The sequence below is a fragment of the Bos indicus x Bos taurus genome, chromosome 1 (assembly GCF_003369695.1).
Source record: "Bos indicus x Bos taurus breed Angus x Brahman F1 hybrid chromosome 1, Bos_hybrid_MaternalHap_v2.0, whole genome shotgun sequence".
NCBI classification, from domain to species: Eukaryota; Metazoa; Chordata; class Mammalia; order Artiodactyla; family Bovidae; genus Bos; species Bos indicus x Bos taurus.
The window spans coordinates 141503831-141528229 of NC_040076.1; the positions used below are offsets into that span (position 1 = coordinate 141503831).

Here is a 24399-nt window from a genome sequence, read left to right on the forward strand (position 1 = left end):
CATTTTTATCTCTTACATTAGCAAAGATTTTCAAAGATTAATAGCATGATTTTGAAGAGACTGTAGGGAAACAAACAGTCTCATCCTTTCCAGGTTCAGATATAATCAGCACAGCCTCCATCTGGGCCATCTGTTAATATCCACAGAAATCCTCGATGCACAGAACCTTTGGCCCAGCCGTCCCACCTGCAGGAATTTATCCTTCGGTCGGACTCACTTGTACAAATTGATCTGTGTACGAGGTTGATCTTTTTTTCCTTTGTGGGACTTAATTCCCTGACTAGGGATTGAAACCACGCCCCGGGCAGTGAAGTTGATCTTAATTTCCCATCAGCAGGGCGTGTCCATAGGGACTGGGGAGGAAGTGCTGCTGGGGCTCCTTTCTCTGCTCCTACCCCACCTTGACAGACAGCCTTCCGCAGTGGCTGCCGGGTGGCACTCTCAGTAGGTCCGCATCACCACCTCCCACACCTGGATTACCTCACCTGTGCCTCCTCAGCTCCACCCTGCTGAGCCCCACCCAGTGGTGAGATTCCAGCCTTCTGTTCCTTGAACAAGGTCTACACTTACCCCTGTATCTTGGAACATGTTCCCAGGTTCTCCCCATCATTCAGGTCTTTGCCCAAGTGCACCCCAACTGCCAAGAGCCCCAAACTGACCACAGCAGCTAATGTGCAATCCCCACCAACACACTCACCCCTCTTGAAACATCACTCCCAGGTCTCATTCAATAAGATCATGGCATCTGGTCCCATCACTTCATGGAAATAGATGGGGAAACAATGGAAACAGTGAGAGACATTACTTTTTTGGGCTTCAAAATCACTGCAGATGGTGACCGCAGCCATGAAATGAAAAGACGCTTGCTCCTTGGAAGAAAAGTTATTACCAACCTAGATAGCATATTGAAAAGCAGAGACATTACTTTGCTGACAAAGTCTATCTAGTCAAAGCTATGGTTTTTCCAGTAGTCGTGTATGGATGTGAGAGTTGGGACTATACAGAAAGCTGAGCACCGAAGAATTGATGCTTTTGAACCATGGTGTTGGAGAAGACTCTTGAGAGTCCCTTGGACAGCAAAGAGATCAAATCAGTCAATCCTAAAGGAAATCAGTCCTGAACATTCATTGGAAGGGCTGTTGCTGAAGCTGAAACTCCAATACTTTGGCCATCTGATGTGAAGAGCCAACTCATTGGAAAAGACCCTGATGCTGGGAAAGATTGAAGGCAAGAGGAGAAGGGGGCAACAGAGGATGAGATGGTTGGATGGCATCACCAACTCAATGGACATGAGTTTGAGCAAGCTCCAGGAGATGGTGAAGGACAGGGAAGCCCAAAGTGCTGCAGTCCGTGGGGTCGCAAAGAGCTGGACACGACTGAGTGACAGAACATATTCTTAGAAAACGCTTTCTGAAGAATTTAGGGTGAAACATGATGTCCTCAAACAATAATCAATCAATTGAGCACTAGATCCTGGATCGAACAAATAGAGCAAAACCAGAGAATCTAGGTGAAGGATACATAGGTTATTCCCTAGGTTGGAATTTTTAAAAATAAATTGGGAGAATTAAAAACAAAAACACACAAGGCTTTCCCTTGTGTGTTTGAGTGGCTAAGTCTCCATGCTCCCCATGTAGGGGGCCGAGGTTAGTTCCCTCGTGGGAACTGAATCCCACGTGCTACAATTAAAGATCCCACATGCCACAAAGAAGATTTAAGATCCTGTGTGCCAGGAACAGTGAAATAAATAAATATGTATAAAACCCCACATAAACAGAGAAGTGCTTCCCATATGATCAGCGGATTTTCCTTCTCAAACAGCAGCTGTGACGTTAAGATGCCATTGCCTTACTGTGCAGCCCCAGACTGGGGCTCATGCTCTCAGCCCCGACATTGGCCTGCCTGATACATGTCTCATAGCTCTGGCTTTTTGTTAATTTAAACATAAAGCTCCTTTGCTAGGGGATACTGTGGACATACATATCCTAAGCTTCACTTCACACCACCTTTAGCTTCTGCTTTCAATCTGGCTAATTCTTCCCATCCAGATAAAGAGAACTAACCAGCAAGGACTTCCCTGGTGGCTCAGACGGTAAAGCGTCTGTCTGCAGTGCGGGAGACCTGGGTTCCATCCCTGGGTCGGGAGGAGTCCCTGGAGAAGGAAGTGGCAACCCACTCCAGTACTCTTGCCTAGAAAGTCCCACAGATGGAGGAGCCTGGTGTCCATGGGGTCACAAAGAGTTGGACACGACTGAGCAATTTCACTTCACTTTCACAACCAGCAAGTGGTCTCATGCCTACTATGTGCCAAGCAGTGCATCTCATGTTCCATCATTCTCACCCATAACATAAAGTTCGGGAAAGACCACGTGAGGCCACAAGTCCTTGGTCTCTTCAGTTGACACGAGGTGGTGGAGACTAGTCATAAAAACGGGTTCTGCAGCCAGGCAGCCTGGGCTTAAATTCTGATCCTGCCAAGTTACCAGCTGTGTGATCTTGAGCAAGCGACTAAACCTCTTGATGCCTCAGTTTCCTGAGATCATAACTCACAGGGTTGCTTCAAAGAGCATAGAAGTCAGTGTCTAGTAAATTCTTTGCAAAATCCTGGCACATAGCAAGCGCTTAGTTAGTTTTGGCAATAATTACTGAGATCTCGAGTCCTCCCCTGGTATTTCTGTAAAATATCAAGCAGCCCAGTGCACCTATACAAGCATCTAACTTGATGAATATTGACAGCATCAGTATCATGAATCGTTCTGAATGCAAGGCACAGCTTGGCCATTTGCATTACAGACAGTTACGGTTCAGAGCGGAGGTGAGCTGTGGACAGCTATGGAGGGTGATGGCCCTGGCTCACCTTGGGAAGGGGGCCTGGCCTGGCAGCTTTCTCTTGAGGGCGGGCACTGTGCTACATCATTCAGGCTGGTATCCAGCCCTCTATGGCGAGCGAGCTGCCTTTCTTTTGATAAACGATTTACTGACACATACACACAGCACCCTACATTTGTGAGGGACCAAGGTCAAGAGCAGCATTCTTTGTCACACACATCCCCTCCATGTCTGCTCCATCCCCAGACCCCAGTGAGTGGGGTAGGAGTGAGTAAGCAGAATTCCTGTATGCGCTGGTACAAAGCTGTCAACTGATGTCCATCATCATGGACATCATTCTAAACCCAGGGGATACGGGCACCCACATTCTTGCTGGGCTTCAAGTCTAGGACAGGGTGAGAAGGGGCCGAGTGGCAGGGCTGAAGGATGCTGACAGAATTGCTCTGGGGCAGGCACTTCACATAGAATGCAGGACTTGTTTGGTTAGACGGTAAGAACGGGAGAGGTGTGTCCTGCAGCTGACGGGTGCGCACGCCACGATGAATGTGCTGAAGTGGCTGAACTGGATCCATCTATGCTGTGTAGACGGGATCGGCAAGAACACAGTGTGCACCTGCAAGTGACCGCCAGGAGGTCAGGTTAGGACAGCTGGTCGTCCAGCACCTCCATCAGACTCCTCCCGAGTGTCAGAGCAGAACAGACTGCTGGCCACACAGGAAGCAGCTGTTCAACAGAGGGCCTGAGACACCTTGATCCCAAGCCAGACTTGGCGCCATCGCCACCTGCCATGTCCAGAGCAGAGAACCCAGAGCCGAGCCTGCAATGCTGGGGCTTTATGTAGGCGGACTCCTCCTCTGAAATGCAGGGCTGTGAGTCAGTCTTGGCCCTCGAGTGACCACTCCATACCTAGAGGACGTTCAGGGTTAGGACAGCTGAGAGGAAGGATGGGGGATGGGGATGGGGGTTGGACTGGGGACCAGTTTTCTTAGGGCTTGGGCAGAGCAGGGGGACAGGAAACTGACACACAGGAGGCTGATAAGCAGCAAAGATGCGAGGCCTGGAGGGCTGGCACAGGATACTCTGTCTGCGCGCCCCTCCCGGCCCCTGCCCCACCCCTACCCCCTGAACCTGCAGCCTGGATCCCAGCCATCCTGGGGCCCCACCTGGCATCTACCCCTCCAGCTCTCAGGCAGCTGGGGCAGGGTGATGATGGCGGCATGGTGGATAGATAGCGGTTTCACCCCAAGGGAACAGTGCTCCTCAAAAAGTCCCTGGGGATCACACGGGGTCACATAACCACTGGGGGACCCAGGCCAAGAGACCCCGAGTGGCAGGCAGCACCTACAATTCACCGGGGCCCTAAAGTTCACTGGAGACACTGTCATTCCAATAAATGATTTTAGCCCCAGGCTTAAAGCAGGTGCTTAGTGACATATGAATCATTTATGAAGAATGTTAGGACAGTTCCTCTTCCAACCACCTGACCAGGGTCACACCTGACGAGAGAAAAACCAGGATTCCCAGACCCTCGGAGAAGTTGAGGGACACGGGGGCAGCGCAGGACTCAGCAAAGACAACTCAGTGTTTAGTGTTCTGTGGGCCCGTTTATTTCCTTCCAAGACCATTTGCGTTCCAGCCACATCTTCCCGGAATGAACCCAACCACACAAGGTCAGTACGAGACCGCAGTCTGTTTTTAAAGTGCTACCCAGGAATACAATCACGGTCGGGTTAAATTCATCACCACGCTTGATCATCAAGCCAAACCTCTCCGCATACCTGGAAACCCTTTTGTTTTCTTCTTAAAAAAAAAAAAAATTGTAGCTTTGATATAACACTGGGGAGGGGGGAACTATAAGCCTAAATTATAAATGGCACATTACTGGTCGTTTGGAAGCTGGGGGAATGGGGCTGTGCTGTGCTCAGTCATGTTCAACCCCTTGCAACCCCATGGACTGTAGCCTGCCAGGCTCCTCTGTCCATGGGATTTCCCAGGTGAGAACACTGGAGTGGGTTGCCATTTCCTCCTCCAGGGTGAATGCGGCAGTTTGTTGCATTTTGACTGCTTCCTCATCTGGAAGGAAGGAATGCCAAAAAAAAAAGAAGGAAGCAGAGAGGTGTAACCTGAGTTTGCTTTGTAGGACTAGCAGTGCTGATGTCCCTGGGCCGCTTGCTTTGGTCATCACGCCTTCACAGGCTTGGGGTGGTGGTGGCAGGACCTGGCAACAAGGTCTAGGCTGGTGCTGAGACCTGTTTTTCATCTGATGGAGTTAAATGTTCTGGCTTCCAACAGCCACCAATTTATATTTCAAGTTTCAAGACTGAGGGCCATGAGAACATTACTCAGAAAACATTTGAATTGAGTGGCAGCAGTGTAAATTAACCTTTCCCTTTCTGTTCAAGAAGAAAAGGTATAGCATTCTTCTATACATGTGACCAGTAAGACCAATCAAACATCTGGACAGGCACCCAGCTTGTCATTGGCTGGCAGCGGCAGGCCAGGTAGTTATCTCTAGAAATCCAGGGATGCTTGTGGACTTAAACTTGAGACCTGGTTGAAATAAAGTGCTTGGTCTAAACCTTCTTCCTCACAGCAGGTTTTCAGCCAGAATGATGAGGTGGGTACTTCTGTTGATGCTACATGAAAACAGACACACACCTGAAGGTCCATTTCATTCCTCAGGAAATAACACAGGCTCATCCTTAAACAAATCCAATAGAAGTACTGGCAACTTATTAAAACCGACATGAGCAGCTGGTTCCAGACATACAGATACACATTACCATTAGTGTTCATGAGAAATTGCTTTCAAAGCACCACTCTGCAAGAAATTTCATCAAAACAATATCAAAAGCCCCCAAACCACTCTCACGTGTGGAAAAGGTAAAGGGAATGAAGTGATTTACAATAAGTAGGTTTTGCATTTGGTGTATAATCTTAATTGATGTTTGGTGTCAATGACATTTAACATAAATATCCTACACTATTAAAAAATACACCTGGATAAACAGCTTGGAAATGAAACATTCACAGTATCAATACAGCCCACGTTCTCACGGCACTACCCTGACCCTACCTTTCATTTTTCCTGTCTTATTCCTATGTCAGTGTCCTCTGTCACTTCAGAAAAATGCATTTGCGGGAGACTAATGTATGTGCATCTGGAGGGTAGGCTCCTGGAGTGACTTAAATGTTCAGGGTTCTTGAAGTGCATCTAGCAGACACCAGCAGACATGCATCTCGCCAGCACACACTCCCTCTTGTGTTAATCCATGTGCTTCTCCCTCACAGGTTGGACGGAAAGCCCCTGACATTTCCCCAGGACCCTGAAAAGGAGTCAGGTCTTGAGAAAGTTGAGAAGCAGAGCCCTGGATGAAGGTATGGAGCAGTGAGCAGGATGCTTGTGGGGTTGTTCAGGAATGGGAATGGCTATGACTTCTTTTAGAGTGAGAAAGTTGAAAGTAAGACTCTGACACCTTCACACTCAAGTAAGTCGAGTTCAAATCAAATAAAAAATTGCACTGACAACTTCTGATCAGTGTCTGACATTCTGACACACACAATACCCTCTTAGAATTAATTCTGAAATGTCACAGGTTCTGCCGAGCACATGAGAAAGGACAAGAATCCCTCAAGTGAAACAGAACATTAATGAGACCATTGGTTCCAAAAGACTAGTAGTGATTTCTAGTCTGTGGTGACTAACTTGGTATGAACATACTAGATTTTGGAATGTCAGGTGCTAATTTACAGTGATAACAATTGGAGTATAATCTTTAAAAGCAATGTATGCTAAAAAAGTCATTTTACAGTCAGTTGATAATTATTGGGACACCTAAGGATTTTGAATAGTGCATTTAAAAACAAAATTCCTGGTTTTTAAGGTTTTTTGATGTGGACCATTTTTAAAGCCTTTATTGAACCCGTTTCAATATTGGTTCTGTTGTTTATACTCTAGATTTTGGCCACGAGGCATGTGGGATCTTAGCTCTCTGGCCAGGGATTGAACCCATACCCCCTATACTGGGAGGTGAAGCCTTAACCACTGGACCACGAGGGAAGTCCCTATAATAAAATTCTTAATGTTATTTTCTAATCTCATCCCAAAATGAAAAAGAGTAGGAAAGGAAAGAAGTCTATAAACTTGATTTTTATAAAGGTTTCTGCTCATCCCTGGCTCTCTTCCATGAAGTATATGTTGAAGGAGTCACAAAGGCACCTCTAGAAAGGGGCTCACCCAATTTCCTATCTGTGACAGAAGCCGAGTTTTCATAATTGCCTTTGAGTCTTACGAAGAAAAATGGATCTTATGCAAAACCTGTCATCAGGATGACAGGTGCTCCTTAATAAGCATTTCTCCTAAAAGTGCCTCATCCAGAGGAGTGAAAACCTGTGACTGGACCCCAGGGGAAGGGCTCACGGATGAGGAACATGGTTTCCCCCTGGGAAAAGGCGAATTGATGAGGAAGGTGGTTTGGAAGATACATAGGATACTAACATCGTGTGCCAAGCTCACTGTTTTTCCCACTGGAAATTAAAACAAGGGCCTCCCAAGAGTGGCTGAGCAGCGTTCACAGTAGCATTCTGAAGAGCTCATAAAAGAAATCTGATGTGTGTTTGGCTCATTTGTTATTAAACTTCCATTCCTAAGACTCACACCTGAGACATAAAATGATTTCCTCCTTTGCCCTGATAGTACTTTGTTTCAGCTGTTGGCAATATTTGGCAAAACCTTGAACTAAAGAAAAACCACGTATGTATGGTGAACACAGCCTTGTGTTTGTGGCTTATTGCTCCTGACTTCATCTGACGGGCTGGCTGCTCTCCTGCGAGCCCGGACGGCAGACGGCAGGGAAAACATTCCGTGTGTTGACTGCTCTGTTGGTATTATTATAGCTTCTGACGCTATTCAGAAAAATGTAAAACCACCTAAGGCTTTACATATCTCCTACTTGCAAATAGGCTCAAAGTAAACTTAGAAAAGTGTTCAGCATAATATGCATAGGATATATTTAGTATTTGCATAATTTTTCAAATTATATGGCTAATATCAAAGGCAAGTGTCTTCCTATATTTGTCAGTGTTTCCATTACTGCAGTGATTGCTCTGTTTGCCCGCGTCCCTCCTCTCAGTCCGCAGGGGCAGCCGCACTTTTTATTCTGAGTAGCCAATCAGGAGAGGTGACCCATCCATTCCATTCACAGTGACAGCACGGAGGAGCCGTCCCCTTTGCTATGTGGTCCAGGCACCAACCAAGGTTAGAGCATGGAGGACCGAGCTCGTTTCCCCAGCTGCCCGTCCACAGCCCCTTACAGTGAGTTCCACAGCTCGCACGGGAAGTATCCTCCCATCTAACTTCAGTCCTCAGCTGTGAGCACAGACAAACGGTGGAGTCTTCGGGTCCCCTGGCTTCTGGTGGCAAATTGGGCTTTGCAGATTCTCTTCAGGGAAGCCTCCTGGATGGAGACTTTTTTTTTTTCCCTTTAAAAGACAAAATGGTTGGAAAAACCCCAGCTAGACGGTGGACAGGGCAGCCGTCCAGCAGCTCGCTGGCCCTCTGGCTGTATCCCGGCGGGTGGCGATGGTGGGTCCGCACCTGCAGCTTCCCTGGGGAGGGGGCACCGGCCTACGGGCAGGGGTCCGAGGGGGCGCCATTCAGGGTGCTCTGGCCCCGGTGCCTGGAGAGCAGCTTCTTGTTCAGGATCCGGGAGAGCGTCACCCCCTTCCTCCGTGCCCCATCAGGCTGCTGCAGGAACACGAGGTCGTTGTGTGACTGGCTCAGGCCGGGGTCTTTCTGCTGGTGCCGCCGGCGGAAGAAGAGCTTGGCACCCTTCCTTAAAATTCCTCCTGAAAGAACAAGGCACGGGGTCAGAGGGCTGCGGTGAGAGGCTGGGACGTGTCCGGGAGGGAAGGAGAGAAGGCAGCTCCAGTGACTAACACAGGCAGCCTGTGACTGCAAGCGCAGAAAGGCAGCTGGGTCAGGCCTGTGCGCAACACAAGAGCTCCCAAGGCGTAGTGAGCACAGCAGCTTAAAAAAGGAGAGTAGGGGCAGTGGGCTGGACTGTCCCTTGGAATCCATTCCCAGGGAAGGCACTCAGATCCCTGACTTTTAGGGGTCCCCTAGCCCTACCCACTCCTTGTCATGAGGAACAGTATAAGTAGCAGAGCAGGGCTCTAATGACCCAGAAAGGATGCTCCGATATCAAAACCAAATTAAGGACTCTGACAGAAACGATTTTCACCTTCTTAGGAAAGTTGTTGTTTAGTTCGAGTCGTGTCCGACTCTTTGTGACCCTGTCGACTGTAGCCCGACAGGCTCCTCTGTCCATGGGATTTCCCAGGCAAGAATACTGGAGTGGGTTGCCATTTCCTTCTCCAGGGGAGCTTCCCGACCCAGGGATCAAACCCACAACTCCTGCACTGGCAGGTGGATTCTTTACCACTGAGCCACCTGGGAAGCCCCTTAGGAAAGTTAAATGACACTTATTCTTTTGGGGAGGAAGAGCTTTTATAACTCCAGATCCAGCATGTGTCTATTAAGCTAAGTCACATGACATGTCTGTTACTTGATCACTTTTGATCTACAAAACCTCAATTTTGCTTGTTCGGATCTATGCAAATTCGATGTAAAATGATGGAACATGAACTAGAAAAATATAGCAGCAGCAATGATTTCAACGGCGATGGTTCCTTAAAGGTTAAAGGCCAGTTACCATAGCAACGGGACAGAGCCCACTAACCTGCTTTCACTTCCACAAACTAGTTTAACATCCTGTGAATAAGGCCCCACCAGGGTCCTTTCCAGTCAGGCTGTGAAACCCATGACCATTTTGCATGCAGGAGTTAAGGACTTTGAAAGAAGAATGGCTTGACCTTCCCAATAAGGAGCTTTATAGCTAATCTGGCAATTCATTCTTTTCATGACAGATCCAGCAAGTACTTCAAAAGCTGTGACATATGCAAAACCATCCGGCTTAATCCAAACAGGAGGCCTGAGGGCAACACTTTGCTCTTCTAGCTGAGACAGATAATTGTGGAATCTGACCGAGCCCTGTCCACAGACCTTTGCAGGATCAGCACTGACTGTGGGGAAGGCAGCAATCCCGTGAATTTCAGAGGCCACACCCTAGACCTGAACTTAAGGATGCCCGTCCTACTTGCTCTGCCCAGAATGGATGGGTCTCCTCTCCTGATTGGCTGCTCAAATAAAACCCCTGAGGACTGAGAGGTGGGACAGAGAAACAGAGAAACCACCGCGGGAACGAAAACACCATGACAAGTGTAGGAAGACCTCTGCCTTTGATATTAGCCATATGCCTTGAAAACTCAGAAGCTTCTGTGCGGAAGCGCAAGAGAAACGGGCTGAGTTTCATTGGGTCAAAGCTGCCCCCAAAGAATTGTTTTGGTTCTCTCTTTGGATACAATCACCTTTCAAGAAGGCTGAATAGGATATACATATATACATCAGTCAGTTCAGTTCAGTCGCTCACTTGTATCTCTTTGCGACCCCATGGATTGTAGCACGCCAGGCCTCCCTGTCCATCACCAACTCCTGGAGTTCACTCAAACTCATGTCCATTGAGTTGGTGATGCCATCCAACCATCTCATCTTCTGTGTGTGTGCATATATATATATATATTTACAATTATATATATTTATAGTTATATATATGTATATGTCGGAGAAGGCACTGGCAACCCACTCCAGTACTCTTCTTGCCTGGAGAATCCCATGGCTGGAGAGGCCTGGTAGGCTGCAGTCCATGGGGTCACTACGAGTTGGACACGACTGAGCGACTTCATTTTCACTTTTCACTTTCATGCATTGGAGAAGGAAATGGCAACCCACTCTAGTGTTCTTGCCTGGAGAATCCCAGGGATGGGGGAGCCTGGTGGGCTGCCATCTATGGGGTCGCACAGAGTCAGACACGACTGACGCGACTTAGCAGCAGCAGCAGCAGCAGCATATGTATATGTACATGTATTATATGTATATATTTACAATTATTAAAATATATATAATTGCAAATATATAAAAATATCTATATAATTGTAAATATATATATATATACACAGAGGATGAGATGGTTGGATGGCATCACCGACTCAATGGACATGAGTTTGAGAAATGGCAATGCATTCCAGTATTCTTGCCTGGAAAATCCCATGGACAGAGGAGCCTGGCGGGCTACAGTCCATGGGTCACAAGAGTCAGACACGACTTAGTGACTAAACCACCACCACCACCAGAGTTGGGAGGTGGTGTGCGGGGGCTTGAGGAAGGCTGGAAGAGGGACAAAGCAGAAAGGTGAATGTAAGTCTCCGTGGCTTTACTTCAAGTCAACGGGCCTGAATGGCTGCTCCCTGGACCTCAGAGGTCCATTCCTGGATCCATTCTAATCCCGGGAAGATGCAGCGTATCTCAAAAAAAAACAGCAGGCAGGGTGCATGATGGCAGGGGTCACCACAACCCATGGGGCCTGACTCTGGAGTCTGGCCAATGGGGTGGATACAGTGATGCCTGATGGTTAATGACCTAGGGACTCAAATGTCCCAGAGGCTCCCAACCTGGCCAGGTTCCCTTAGGTTCGGGTAGGCGGGGGATGGGAAGTGCTTAGGAGGTGTTTCTGGTCTACAGGTAGCTGCTCTGGGTTAAGCTCACAGTCACTCAGTCATGTCTGACTCTTTGCGACCCCATGGACCTCAGCACACAGGCTTCAGCCCCTCAAATAGCATGTAAATGTGGGGCTGTCACATCAGAACAGAGGAGAGGGAGGGAGGTCCGAGGGACCCATCTGGTTAATCTAGACTCTAATCCCACTTCCCATTCCCATCTCCCTGGGGTGGGGGACAGGGAATGGAAGTGTGGGGAGGGGAGCAGACCAGTCTGTCCCCCAGGCCAGCTGCAGACCTAGGGATGTGTAAGCCAGCAGTAAGAGAACCTCCCCTTGAACACTCCATCCACAAAGCCCATTTCACACGTGTCCCTGTGCTGAAATCCCATCCGGGGTTTGGAGCCAAGATCTAAGGTGTGAGTGGGGGCGGTGTCACAGTTTGAATCTTGTCCATCCAGAATTCTTATGTTGGGGTCCTAACCCCAGGTCCTCAGAATGTGACCTTACTTAGAGATATGGTCATGACATTGGCGATTCAGTTATAGCAAGGTCATTAGGACAGGTGCTAATCAAGTATGACTGGGGTCCTTATAAAAAGGGGAAGTTTGAACAGAGGCGCACTGGGAAACGCCATGTGAAGATGAAGGCAGAGCTCAAGGTGATGCACCTACAAGCCAAGAGGCAACGTGCTATGTTGTTAGCAATCCCCCCCAAACCCCAAAGCTGGGGGAACGGCTGGGACTGACCCTCCCTCCCAGCCTCAGGAGCAGCCAGCCCTGCCCACACCTTGATCTTGGACTTCCAGCCTCTGGAACTCAGAGACGAGATCTCTGTTGTTTAAAGCACCTCACCTATGGAGCTCTGTTTCAGCCACCCCCAGGGTCTAACACAGACGAGACAGGGAAGGGGAAGATCTGACTTAGGATGAGGATCCTGGAACGGCAGCCGTGTCCTTTTGTATCCCTGAACCCTGGATACCGTGTGGAAGATTGCGCTGCCCTCCCTGCCAGGCACACGCGTGGTTTCTGTCCTTCGTCCTCCACCCTCTGGAGCAGGGGTGCTGTGTTGTTAACTGCCTGCTCAGCATCAGTCCAGAACCAGATGCTGCCACATGTGCTCTGGTTCAGATTGACCCCTAACTTGCCACAACTTGCCACACTCTGGGGACGTCGGCTTTTTGGACAGAGGATGGTCACGTGAGGGGCGAGACTGAGGTTTGCACCTCTACAAGCTGCAGCCCAGGTTACGTTTCCCAGCCACCTCCAAGGGTGCTCTCATCTCTTGCTTACAAATAAGGAAGTAGAGACTCAGAGAGGGACATGCTTTGTCCTTCAAAGCTTGGCTCCTCTGTGCTGCTGAGGATGCATCTGAACTGGAGGTAGCTGGCGGGCATCTGGAGGGCCGGTCTGCCAAGTTGCTGCTGGGGAGTTCTCCAGAGGGTGGGACTGAGCAGTTCTCAGAGGGAGCTCAGAGCAGAGCCCTGCTGTTTGGCAGGGACTGGGATAGGCTTCCGGGCATGATGAAAGGCATGCCGGTGGCCTGGGGAGGACAGAATATTCCAGCGCTGTGAGCCCTTCTCCAGGCTCTGCAGTTTAACTCATCACACATGAAGAAGGACCAGTACAAGCCGAGGTTATTCCATTTTCATCACTGAATAAAAATGTGATCGTCTGTTTAAACTTGGTCACTCAAGCACAGTGACCTTCGGGGTAAATGACTGGGGATGGACACAGCACAGCTGCGCTTGGTGGACACCGATACAGCCGCAGCACGGCAGGTCGTAGCTCAGACGGGCAAGTGCACTCATCTTTGCAGGGAGGCAGGGCCATTCAGAGCCACATGACCAGGACGCCGCACCCAGTGTTCTGTGCCAGCTTGCCCAGCGTGCCCAGCGACTCCATCCGGCACTGAGCTGAGTGTTGCTGGGAAGCCCCTGTCCATGTGGTCCAGGTCTCCCACCTGTGCCTGAGCCCTAGGAGATACCCCAGGTGACGTGCATGGCCTTCATCCAATCAACTGAGAACAAAAAGGAAGGATCCCCGGGCAGAGATTCTGCCTCAAGACTGTGGCATCAGCTCCTGTCTGCCCTGTAGGTTTCAGACTCACCCACACAACCCAGATCCTTGAAATCTAGAACCAATCAATTCTGTTTCCCTGGAGAACCCTGATGACACAAGAACTCTAGTTTGGAAGGTCACACTTTCCCCAGGCCCCAGAATCTGTCACTCCTTGCTGACAGGGGAACTCACAACCATGGGGCAATGGAGAGAGGCTGTTCAGATTTAACAAGCCCACCTCATTCACCTGCCGGGCAAGAAGCAAGGCTCAGACCTCACTCCTGATCTTAAAGATGCCTGAAGGTCAAATGTGAAAAGGGGTTACGTGAAACTTAAGGCAAATAACCAAAATCTTACACGGTACCAGGAAGAGAAAAAAAAATCTTTCTCTGGTTCCAGCAAGGTTGCTGCTGCTAAGTCGCTTCAGTCGTGTCCGACTCTGTGCGACCCCACAGACGGCAGCCCACCAGGCTCCCCCGTCCCTGGGATTCTCCAGGCAAGAACACTGGAGCGGGTTGCCATTTCCTTCTCCAATGCATGAAAGTGAAAAGTGCAAGTGAGGTCGCTCAGTCGTGTCTGACTCTTAGCGACCCCACGGACTGCAGCCCACCAGGCTCCTCCATCCATGGGATTTTCCAGGCAGGAGTACTGGAGTGGGGTGCCATTGCCTTCTCCGCCAGCAAGGTTAATAAAATATATATGTGTGTGTGTATATATATATAAGGCTCAAGTATAAACACGTTGTTTAGTTGCTCAGTTGTGTCCAACTCTTTTGCGACCCTATGGACTGTAGCCTGCCAGGCTCCTCTGCGCATGGGATTTCCCATGCAAGAATACTGGAGTGGGTTGCCATTCCCTTCTCCAAGGGATCTTCCCAACCCAGGGATTGAACCTGTGTCTCCTACATTGGCAGGTGTATTGACAGGTGTATTCTTGACCACTGCACCGCCCCCGAGAAACCCCATAAACTCATATACGAAGGAATTAAAAATAATTATTCTATTTGACGTTGCAGATACTCCCCACTTTATTCCTGCTTGTTTCCACAGTTTAACAGACATAAATCGCTCAAGGAAAAATGTGTGCCAACATCTTACAGACAGGAGAACGGTGACCAAAAGCAAACTTGTAAGTTGCAGTTTGCTACCCAAAGGACAGCTTTAGACTTCAAGGGGAACCATGGACAGCCCATTTATAGAAATGACTACCTTTTAGAACCAAGGACAGTTATGGAGGCCGGTCCGTCTGTATTTCTTGGCGAGGTGGTGGTGTCACGTGGGCTAACCCCGTCCTGTCTTTCCCTGAGATGCCGGTCTCCTACCACCTGACCAGGGCACTTTGCAGGAGGGAGGTGGGGAAACTAGCATCCTGGCAAGGTCCAACTGGGAAGGGACGGGAGGGATGGGGACGTGGGGAGCTTATCTAGCTTCCAGCTCAGTTAGGATATCTGCTTTCCTCATAGCAAGACTATTCTTAATTTAAAAAAATATATAAAACAAAAATAACTTACTGTGTAGGCAATTAACTCTGGTTGGCATAGCGATCCTCTTAAGTTAAAGGGGATGAGCAGGAGATGGAGAAAAGGAAGAAGTGAAAAGAAAAGTTTGCAACAGCAAAATCAGAATGTGAGACGGTAAGAGTTTGAAGCATTTACATCACACAACGTAGGATGCTACTGTGCAGGACATTGGTTTGTTTCTCTTTGTCTTACTTTTGAGTGTTTTTCAAAGTCTCCACCGATGCTTTTGTTCTGACTTGTGGTAAAACAGACATAAAATGTACCATCTTAGCCACTTCTACGTTTGGTTTGTCTTAAGCGCATTTGCAGTGTGGTATAAGCATACCAGGGCTTTGTTAAGCTAAAAATAAAACTAGTTTGAGAAATGCATTTCCTGTCTTGGCTGCATCATCACAGTAAGTAGATTTCCAATCAGCAGAATTCCAGGGGAATTCTAACAGGCAGGCAGGTCTCAGAAAGCTAACTTCCTCCTGTGACAGGAGACACAGGTGGTTCTTAATCTGAAAACTGTTTTTAGTTTACAAAGGAGAGCTGCCTCCTTATCACCAGTTTCAGTGGGAAACAGCAACTATCTGCACAACGCAGAACCATCTAAGGTTCTGACAACAAATCTCTCAGATAACACTGAGAGATTAACACTGAGAATATAAAGCACTTTTTTTAAGTGCTACCAAATGCGTCCCTTTAAAAAATCCTGCGTCTGTGAAGCCCTAGGAGTGAGGTGCGTCCTGGGAGCCCAGCGCCATCCTCCGGGGCTCAGGGTGGAGGACCAGCACATCTGTGGGCACCAGGTCCCCAAGAGTGAGGGTGTCACCCATCCCACCGGCCACGGGAGAGAAGCAGGGTGGCCAGGACACAGCAAGGACACACACCGCAGGGAAAGAGCTCCCTGGGAGGACCGGCAGAGGGAGCGAGGGAGGAGGGAACAGCGGTCTCCGAATGCACCTGGGTTGGCGAGGCTCAGCCTTTCAGAATGGGCTGAGGGCGGGAGGCAGGGCCAGCTTCTGTGAGAAGAGGAGACGGACGGCTGCTGGTCTGTTGGGCACAGAAGGGGCACATCCACCTGTTCCCCGTGTGTCCACCCTGCCCAGTGCCCACCTGCCTGCCTTAGGCCCAGGTGAGCCCCCTTGGGCAGCTCTGGCCCCAAGACACCGGGGGCGGAGGTCGGGGGCTGGTGCATGCCAGGCTGTGGACCAACAGCCAGGCCACCTTTTCCACAGCAGAAGCCAGGAAGCCACCACAGAGCCAGTGCTCAGGTCACCACTCCCCACGCCACTCCTGGTCACCTGATGGGGCCCTGGGGATAAGGTCTCAACACTGGGCAGGGGGCAGATGGAGTCTCTTCATCTCAGGGTCTGGAACCACACCTAGGAATCCTCTCCTCTCTCTCTCCTCCTCTTCTAACTTCTGCCTCCTCCCCGATCTGTCCCCGATCTGCAGGGGTGGGTCAAGGGGGAGAGACAGGAATCGAATGCGGAGGGCTCTCCAGCTCCATCCCAAGGATACCAGGGCTGTCCTGTGCCCCGAGGTGTGATGAGCGGCAACCCTGGCCTCGACCTGGCTGAAGCCAGCAGCACCCCCTACTCCCAGCTATGACAATTGAAATTCTCCAGCCACGTCCGGCATCCCCTGGGGAGGGGACATGATTGCCCCAAGCAGGAACCACTGCACTGGTCCGCGGCACCAAGAACAAAGGAGCAGAAGGCAGAGCCGCTGACCACGGTTCCCGACTAGTGAGATTCCTAATGTCTACCCTCGCCGAGGAACCAGGACAGAGCTGTACCCAGGACTCCCGGATTGGCCCCAGCCCCTGCCTCTGCTCTCCTGTCCCATGCTCTGCACTGGGACCTCCTATAACCGCCCAGCCGGTGGGGTTCTCGGGGAGGCGGGCACCCGCAGTAGGTATATCCCCGAACATGGAGGAGGGAGCTGAGACTCAGTGAGTCTTGAAGCCTCACATCTAGAGCTGGCCAAACCTCTGGGCTAAATTCTCTTGGCAAGTATCTTCAGGTCACCATCGTGCCAAAGCACTGTCTGGGTTAAACTGCACACTGAAGAAATGTACAGATTTAAAGCCCTGTTTTAGTGCTAATGCAAAACAGTCGCTTATTCTAATTCAATGATTACCTCACCTCCACACATGTGTTAAGTTAATTGGCTAATTTTCTAGGGAGCTCTCTCTCTGTGGGTCCTGTTAGGGCTGAGTGGGGAGGTCTGGTTTGGTTTCAGTTGGAGGGAAGAGTCTGAGAGGCATGCAAGTGCAGGGGAGCCCATCTGTGCAGCTGAGGGAACCCCAGTCTCTGCCCAGCTGGTCTCCTTGGCTCCATTGTGGTATGTGGCTCCTGGTGGCCCCTCTCCATGCTCTGGATGGTTCTACTCCCAGGAGGAGGGTGCACAGACAGAGAACAGGGTGCCTCTAGCCATGAACACCAAGTGGCCCCGAGAACACAGAGAGATGACCCGGCCACTCACACGCAGAAGGGTTCTGAACGTGCCCCCAGCCCTGCCCATGGGCTCGAAATGGGCTCAAACATTGAGTGCAGGTGTTTTTGTAGGCGTGGGGGTGCAAGGGTAGGGTGCCCTTGTAGAGGAGAAGGGAAAGAGAGCAGAGGCTGAGAACTGAATTTCAATCTGGAAACTAGCAGGAGACCAAAGCCACAGACTGGCAGAGGGGAGCAATGGGGAGCAGGGCCGGGCGGGGAGGGGCTGGTACCTTTATGCTTCTTGGCAGCGGCTGGCTCCAACTCCGACACACTCAGGGAGCTCTCAGACAACTCGTCCCCCTCGGGGTCCTGCAGGGCCTGGCCACCCCACGCCCCAGCGGGTGGCTCTTTCTCCAAGTCCCAGGAGTCCAGCTCTATCTCCTGGGGCTCCAGGGCTGGTAGGGTCCCCACTGGGGCCTCCTCCGGTGGGGCAGAGGTTACAGCCGCCTCCGGCTGGTCCTGGGGGGCATCCTCTTGGTGGGCACCATCCATGGAGGCTGCGTAGTCCAGCATCAGGGCCGCATCGCTGTCCTGAGATAGCGAGGTCTGTCCAGGGGCGAGAGACAAAGTCAGGGTGAGGAAGGTGCCAGGATACTCGGGAGGAGCAGTGAGCTGGAGAAGCCTTGGCAGCCCCCACACACAGCCGTGGGGGTGGTTTCGGCGTCCGAAGGTGCCCGGCCCTCCAAGGAGACAGCTAAGGAAGCTGAGAATCAGTGGACGCAGGTCTCCCAAGGCAGAAGGTCGGCCTGAGGAGCCAGGCTGGGGGAATCTGGGAAAAAGCACCCTCTCTGGGTGTGGAGGTGGCACATAGTCTGCTTAGTGACCACTGACAACCGCCTTTTCTGACCCAAGTCAGAAATGCCCACTGATTCAATCTGGGACAATTTGACCTTCAGTAAAAATGAGGCTTTCTTGGCGGCTCAGCAGTAAAGATTTCCCCTGCCAGTGCTGGAGATGTGAGTTCAATCCCTGAGTTGCAAACATCATCTAGAGGAAGAAACGGCAATCCACTCCAGTATTCTTGCCTGGAGAATCCCATGGACAGAGGAGCCTGGTGGGCTACAGTCCAGGGTTCGCAAAGAGTTGGACACGACTTAGCGACTAAACAACCACAACAAAAATGGTAAGTCAGCTGGACTAAATGATCTAGAATAAAACCTTAGAGAAAGAGGAGATGGAGACAGTCACAAGTCTTGTCCTTATTTGTTCTTTTTTTTTTTAAGCCTCTGGTGCCTCAGACAGTAAAGAATCTGCCTGCAAATGCAGGAGACCTGCGTTCTCTCCGTGGGTCGGGAAGATCCCCTAGAGAAGGGAATGGCTACCCACTCCAGTGTTCTTGCCTGGAGAATCCATGCATAGAGGACCCTGGCGGGCTACAGTCCATGGGGTCACAGAGGGTCAGACACGACTGAGTGACTAACAGTTCTACTCTCATTCTTATTTTTGGTTTTTAGTTTGGTATAGTTTTGTTTTTGGTCACACTGCTTGGCATGTGGGATCTTAGTTCCCTGACCAGGGGATGGAACCCCCTACCCCCTGCAGTAGAAACTTGGAGTCCTAACCACTGGGCAACCAGGGAAGCACATTCACTCATTTATTAATCCTAAAGAAAACCCAACTACTGAACTGAGCCGGGTGCTTCCAGAGATGCTATCGCCCCCTCCTGGCTGCTTCTGGAAGTGCATGCAGGAAACCCAGAGGCATCACCTGGCTCTTGGAAGATGGTTTCCAAGGCCACCCACACCCTGGGTACAATTGCAACATTGGTGACTCGCCCCTAGCACTTCCCACGATCTATTATGGCCCCTTTCCCAAGAGCCAGGGGCTCAGTTCTCAGCATGCCCTCCTATCCACCCTCTTATGCCCTCAAGAAATCAAGCTACCCGCCGTGTCCAAAAATTCATCTTTCTCCTTGTCCCCTCCCAACTACTAAATTTCCCACCTGCCCCTCCATCACTCACATTTTCTTTGCTCATTCTGAAAGGTTAAAAAGAGTTAGGGACTGTCACCTAGGCCCTTTCCCTGAAGGGCTAGCCTCTCCAGTAGCCTGGCCTGCCCATTGTCCACACGGGATGCCTCGAGCCTGCCATCTGCCCTGGACTAAGGTCACAGAGCAGCACAAGGAAGGCACAGGGACAGGGATGTGTTTTAAAACAAGTTTCATTTCTCTGACTGCAGGAGGCATAAAGTTTCACTGCAAAAGGAAGGGTTTGGAAATGAGTCATGTGTAAAGTGAAAGTTCCCCAAGACGGCTTGGTGATGGGGGTGGAGGTCCTGTCCTGAAGGGGAGCTGACCTCATCTCGGTCTTTCTCTTTCAGTAATTTTTCTTCAAATGATTCACCAACCTCTCAACACCCAAAGCATCCCAGGTCAGAAACCATCAAGTTCCTTCCTCAACAGGATAAGCTGCGTAAACAAAAATGCCACAAGTAATCCCTTGTTGCTGTTGCTGCTGCTGCTAAGTCACTTCAGTCGTGTCCGACTCTGTACAACCCCATAGAGGGCAGCCCACCAGGCTCCTCCGTCCATGGGATTTTCAGGGCAAGAGTACTGGAGTGGGGTGCCAAGGGATTCTCTGAATCCCTTGTTGGGGGAACACAATCTGACATTCCCCAGGTGGCGCTAGTGGTAAAGAACCTGCCTGCAATGCAGGAGACCTGAGAGATGCAGGTTTGATCCCTGGGTCAGGAAGATTGCCTGGAGGAGGACATGCAACCCACTCCAGTATTCTTCCCTAGAGAATCCCAAGGAGAGAGGAGCCTGGTGGGCTACACTTCATGGGGTTGCAAGGAGTTGGACACGACTGAAGCCACCTAGCAAGCACGCAGGCAACCTGACATTCCAGGGGTGGAACTTTTTGGAGTTAAGTTGAGAGCCAGGGCAGGGCAAGGCGGGCGTGGGAGGAGGAGAGGCTCACCTTGGAGACCCCGGATATGATGATTGTGCTCTTCTTCCTCGGGGACTTGAGCTTCAGCTTCGAGGACTCGCTGAGCTGTCGGATGGCGACTTCAGCCACCGGGTCGGCCCCGTTCAGCACCAGCAGCTCTGCCGGGGGAAGAGCAGGGTCGGACACATTAGCAAAACCTGGAACTTCGACAGGAACTTCAAAGACTGGGCAACAGATCTGGTCGTTAAGGAGGGGTTGGCAACATTTTCTGTAAAGGGCCAGAGAGTGACTAGCTTGGGCTTTGTGGGCAGCTGGCCTGTCACAAGTACTCCACGCTGTCTCAGAAGTGGGTAAGCAGAGACCAGATGTAAGAGTGCACACCGGGGACTTCTCCCCTGGATGTGGTCCAGTGGATAAGAAGCTGCCTGTCAATGCAGGGGACATCAGTTTGATCCTTGGTCTGGGAAGATTCCACATGCCTCGGGCCAACTGAGCTTGTGTGGCACAACTATTGAGTCCAGATTCTAGAGCCCATGCTCTGCAACAAGAGAAGTCACAGCAATAAGAAGCCTGTGCAATGCAAATACAGAACGCCCGTGCGTGGCAACGAAGACCCAGTGCAGTCAATAAAATAGAAGTAAATAATACAATAATTTAAAAAATTATACTTTTTTTTTACAGTGGGCATGGCAGGTTCTGGGGAAACTTCATGAGCAGGACAGGCAATGTTACTGGTCTACAGCTGATGCTCTGTGCTTACACACACTCACCAAGGTGTACGCTTCACATCATGCACTTAAAAAATAGTAATAATTTTGTTTATTTATTTTTGGCTCTGCTACTGCTCGGGCTTCTCTCCAGGTGCGGCAAGTGGGGGCTAGTCTCCAGCACAGGCTCTAGAGCACAGCTCAGTAGCTGCAGTGCACAGGCTTAGTTGCTCTGCGGCATGTGGGATCTTCCCAGATCAGGGATCGAATCAGCATCTTCTGATTGGCAGGGGGATTCTTCACCACTGAGCCACCAGGGAGGCCCTCACATCGTGCATTTTAATGTATGGAAGTGATGCCTCAGTGGAGGTGATAACTAAGGCATGTAAGGAAACAGAAACCTCTGAGCTTTGGGGAGATGTGAATTCTGAAGGGCAGTGCAGCTACCCCCTGGCCTTCCCAAGTTCGCACACACAAGCTATTGTTCAGGGTGTCAAGGGACCGTTCACGGAAGCTGCTCCCCCCCAGGATTAGCCCACACCCCGGCCAACATCCAGGGAATGCTTAACTCGGACCCAAGCCCTGCAAAGAACTCAGTGCGTGTTATTTCAGGTAAATACTCCCAAGGTCTCCAGGGGGGGGAATTTTTTCAGTCTCCATTTGAGGAATGGGGAAGACAGGAGGCAGCCAGGTGGGCGGCAGGGCTGGGACCTCCCCCACTCCCCCCGCCGCCCCCCGTCAACCCGGCCAGGTCTCTCCCACTCAGAGATGCTGCTGGGCCTCACAGGTAATCGCTGCTGTAGGGCAATTAAAAGGACATGGGTGAAGGAGCAGGATGTCAACAGGAACTTTTTCTCACTTTGGCCTTAGTCTGTGGACCACAGATGCTCCACTTCCACGGCAGTCGTGAAGGACCAAGTGGTGGAGACCTATGTGGCCAATGACCACCCCCCACCCCCGACCCCAGGGGAAGAGCAGAGCATGGTGAGGGCTCCCGGGAGATGGCAGCGCTGCCAGTCCCAGGTCTCAGGACAGGGATGGCGGCACCGAGCCCAGAGCTTCCGTCCATCCTCAGAGATCCCAGCCGGGTGTCAGCTATGCTTGAGAAAGCTTCCAGGGTCCTTGGCTGCACAGAGCGGGCTGGGGATCCACAGCGGGGACACCCTGCTCAGGGTGAAGGTGCCCCCATGCTACAAGGCAGAGCTGAGCAAGGACTCTCGGGAGCAGCCAAAGGAGTGGTATTGCTTCCGCCGAGGATTCTGCAGTTGTTGTCGGTGGAGGGGCGGGTACCCTGCAGCTCCCATAGAACCAGGGAAACTCCCATGGGGAAGAGGCAATTTTCCACTCCTGCCAGGCTCTGAGAACACACAGCCATCCCAAGACAGCACCCATCAAAGGAGCGCTGCCTGCCCCGTGCCCACCTCTCCCATCCCATCCGCAACCTTAACAAGGAAAGAAAAACAGGACTCGGTGGACGGGGGCTGGTGGGCGAGCTGGAGAGAAGCTGCCTGCTCCATCCTTCTCAAAGTGCAGGTCACATGTGATGATCAAAGGGAGGAAATTTAACCCCAAATTTAGATTGTGTTTTGACTCCAATGGCAGTGACACAAGCGACCAGGAAGTGAGAACCTGCATCCAGAGCTCTGGGGACACTAACCCAGTTACAGGGGCTTCCCAGGTGGCGTTAGTGATAAAGAACCCACCTGCCAACGCAGGAGATGTAAGAGACCCAGGTTCCATCCCTGGCCAGGAAGATCCCCTGGAGGAGGGCATGGCAACCCACTCCAGTATTCTTGCCTGGAGAATCCCCATGGACAGAGCAGCCTGGTGGGCTACAGTCCAAGAGGTTGCAAAGAGTTGGACACGACTGAGTGACTTAGCATGCCACCTTATTACAGAGGTTTCCAGAGACAAAAAATAGAGAAGTCTTTACAATTATATCCCTGAATCCTGCTTATTTTATGATATCCAGGTAATTGGCACACCGAACAAAAGGAAAAATCACAGCCATAAATTTTTCGCAGTGAGGCATGAGCTGGGTTTTCTGCTTCTTTTGTCCAAGTTCCCTGGAACTTAGGGCAGGGATGCCAAGGCCACTCTCAGTCCTCCACTGACTTCCAGTTCCCCCGTGTTCTTTTAGCTCCTCACTTATCCTTGAAAAAAACAACTCTTCCCCAAACTCTAACAAGGAAATGCGTCTTCTCACCAGATGAGAGCTCGCAAGCAGAGCCGGAAGGAGCCGACTGGGGACCATCTCGAGTGGCCTCACGTTACCTGTGTCTGAGGAAGAGAATGTTTTGCTGACGGGGGCACCGTGGCAGGAGATGGCCTCAACCGAGATGTCCTTCTCGATGACCTTCACCTTGACAGGTGTCCTCAGGGGAGACTCTGCCGGGAGAAATCCTGGTTATAGCGGCCCTTCGAAAGCTGTCCGACTCTGCAGTCACCGGAAAGTGAAATCATGTCTCATTTCAGCTCTACTTCAAGCAGCCTGGGGGGCTTCCCTGGTGGTCCAGCGGCTAAGGCTCTACACTCCCAAAGCAGGAGGCCCGGGATCAAGCCTTGGTTAGGGAACTAGATGCCACATACCGCTACAAAAGAGTCCCTGTACCACAGCTAAGACCCAAGGCAGCCAAATACGTAAATATAACTAACTGTAACAACCTAGAGGGGTGGGATGGGGAGGCAGGGTCAAGAGCAAGGGGACATGTGTATATCTATGGCTGATTCGTGTTGATGTTTGGCAGAAACCAACACAATCCTGTAAAGCAATTACCCTTCAATTAAAAAATAAATAAACTTTAAAAATGTATTCCTAATTAAATATTCATGCAGCTGGAAAAGGTAAGAGGAAAACCTTAAGATATCTTTAACACACTCTTTTATTCTTTTTCGGGGGGAGGAGAGGAATGCCCCCAAAGGGGCATTGGAAACCTAGGTTTAAATAAAATTTCAGAAACCTTTGAATGAAGCCAGAATTTCACTTTCTGATTTTCATTCAAGAACTGAGCCAAGTGATTTTTTCTGGCATGATAATACTTCTGTATAGGCAGGAACACAGTACAGATTAAAAAGTAATAATAAATCATACACTTCTACAGAAGTTGTCTCCAAGGCAGTGGGTGTGGGGACAGGTACAGAATTTGACAGATCTGAAACCACTATGCATCCAGCCTCCGAATGAACGATTTTTAACGTGAGAAAATATACTGGCTGCTCACATCTAATGTTTTAAGATAAAGTGCTGCCCCATGTAAATGTCATGGCATACTTAATTTAATGAGATATTTCATCTAATATC

At 50.4% G+C, this 24399-nt stretch overlaps 1 protein-coding gene across 2 annotated transcripts in view; it reads right to left on the reverse strand.

Moving 5' to 3' along the window:
- Positions 1-4413: 4413 nt before the first annotated feature.
- The window catches only part of C2CD2 (C2 calcium dependent domain containing 2), a 65892-nt gene continuing 45906 nt past the window's right edge, over positions 4414-24399 (reverse strand). Inside the window, exons 11-14 of one of the 2 annotated variants that reach the window (XM_027546783.1) lie at positions 23373-23486; positions 20422-20549; positions 17734-18049; positions 4414-8676 (exon numbers count right to left, since the gene is read on the reverse strand). In XM_027546783.1, coding sequence (XP_027402584.1) covers positions 8456-8676; positions 17734-18049; positions 20422-20549; positions 23373-23486 — 779 coding nt within the window. In that variant the 3' untranslated portion in view covers positions 4414-8455. Of the gene's footprint in view, positions 8677-14368; positions 15049-17733; positions 18050-20421; positions 20550-23372; positions 23487-24399 lie in introns of those variants that run through there. The other variant, XM_027546790.1, reaches the window with a different exon arrangement.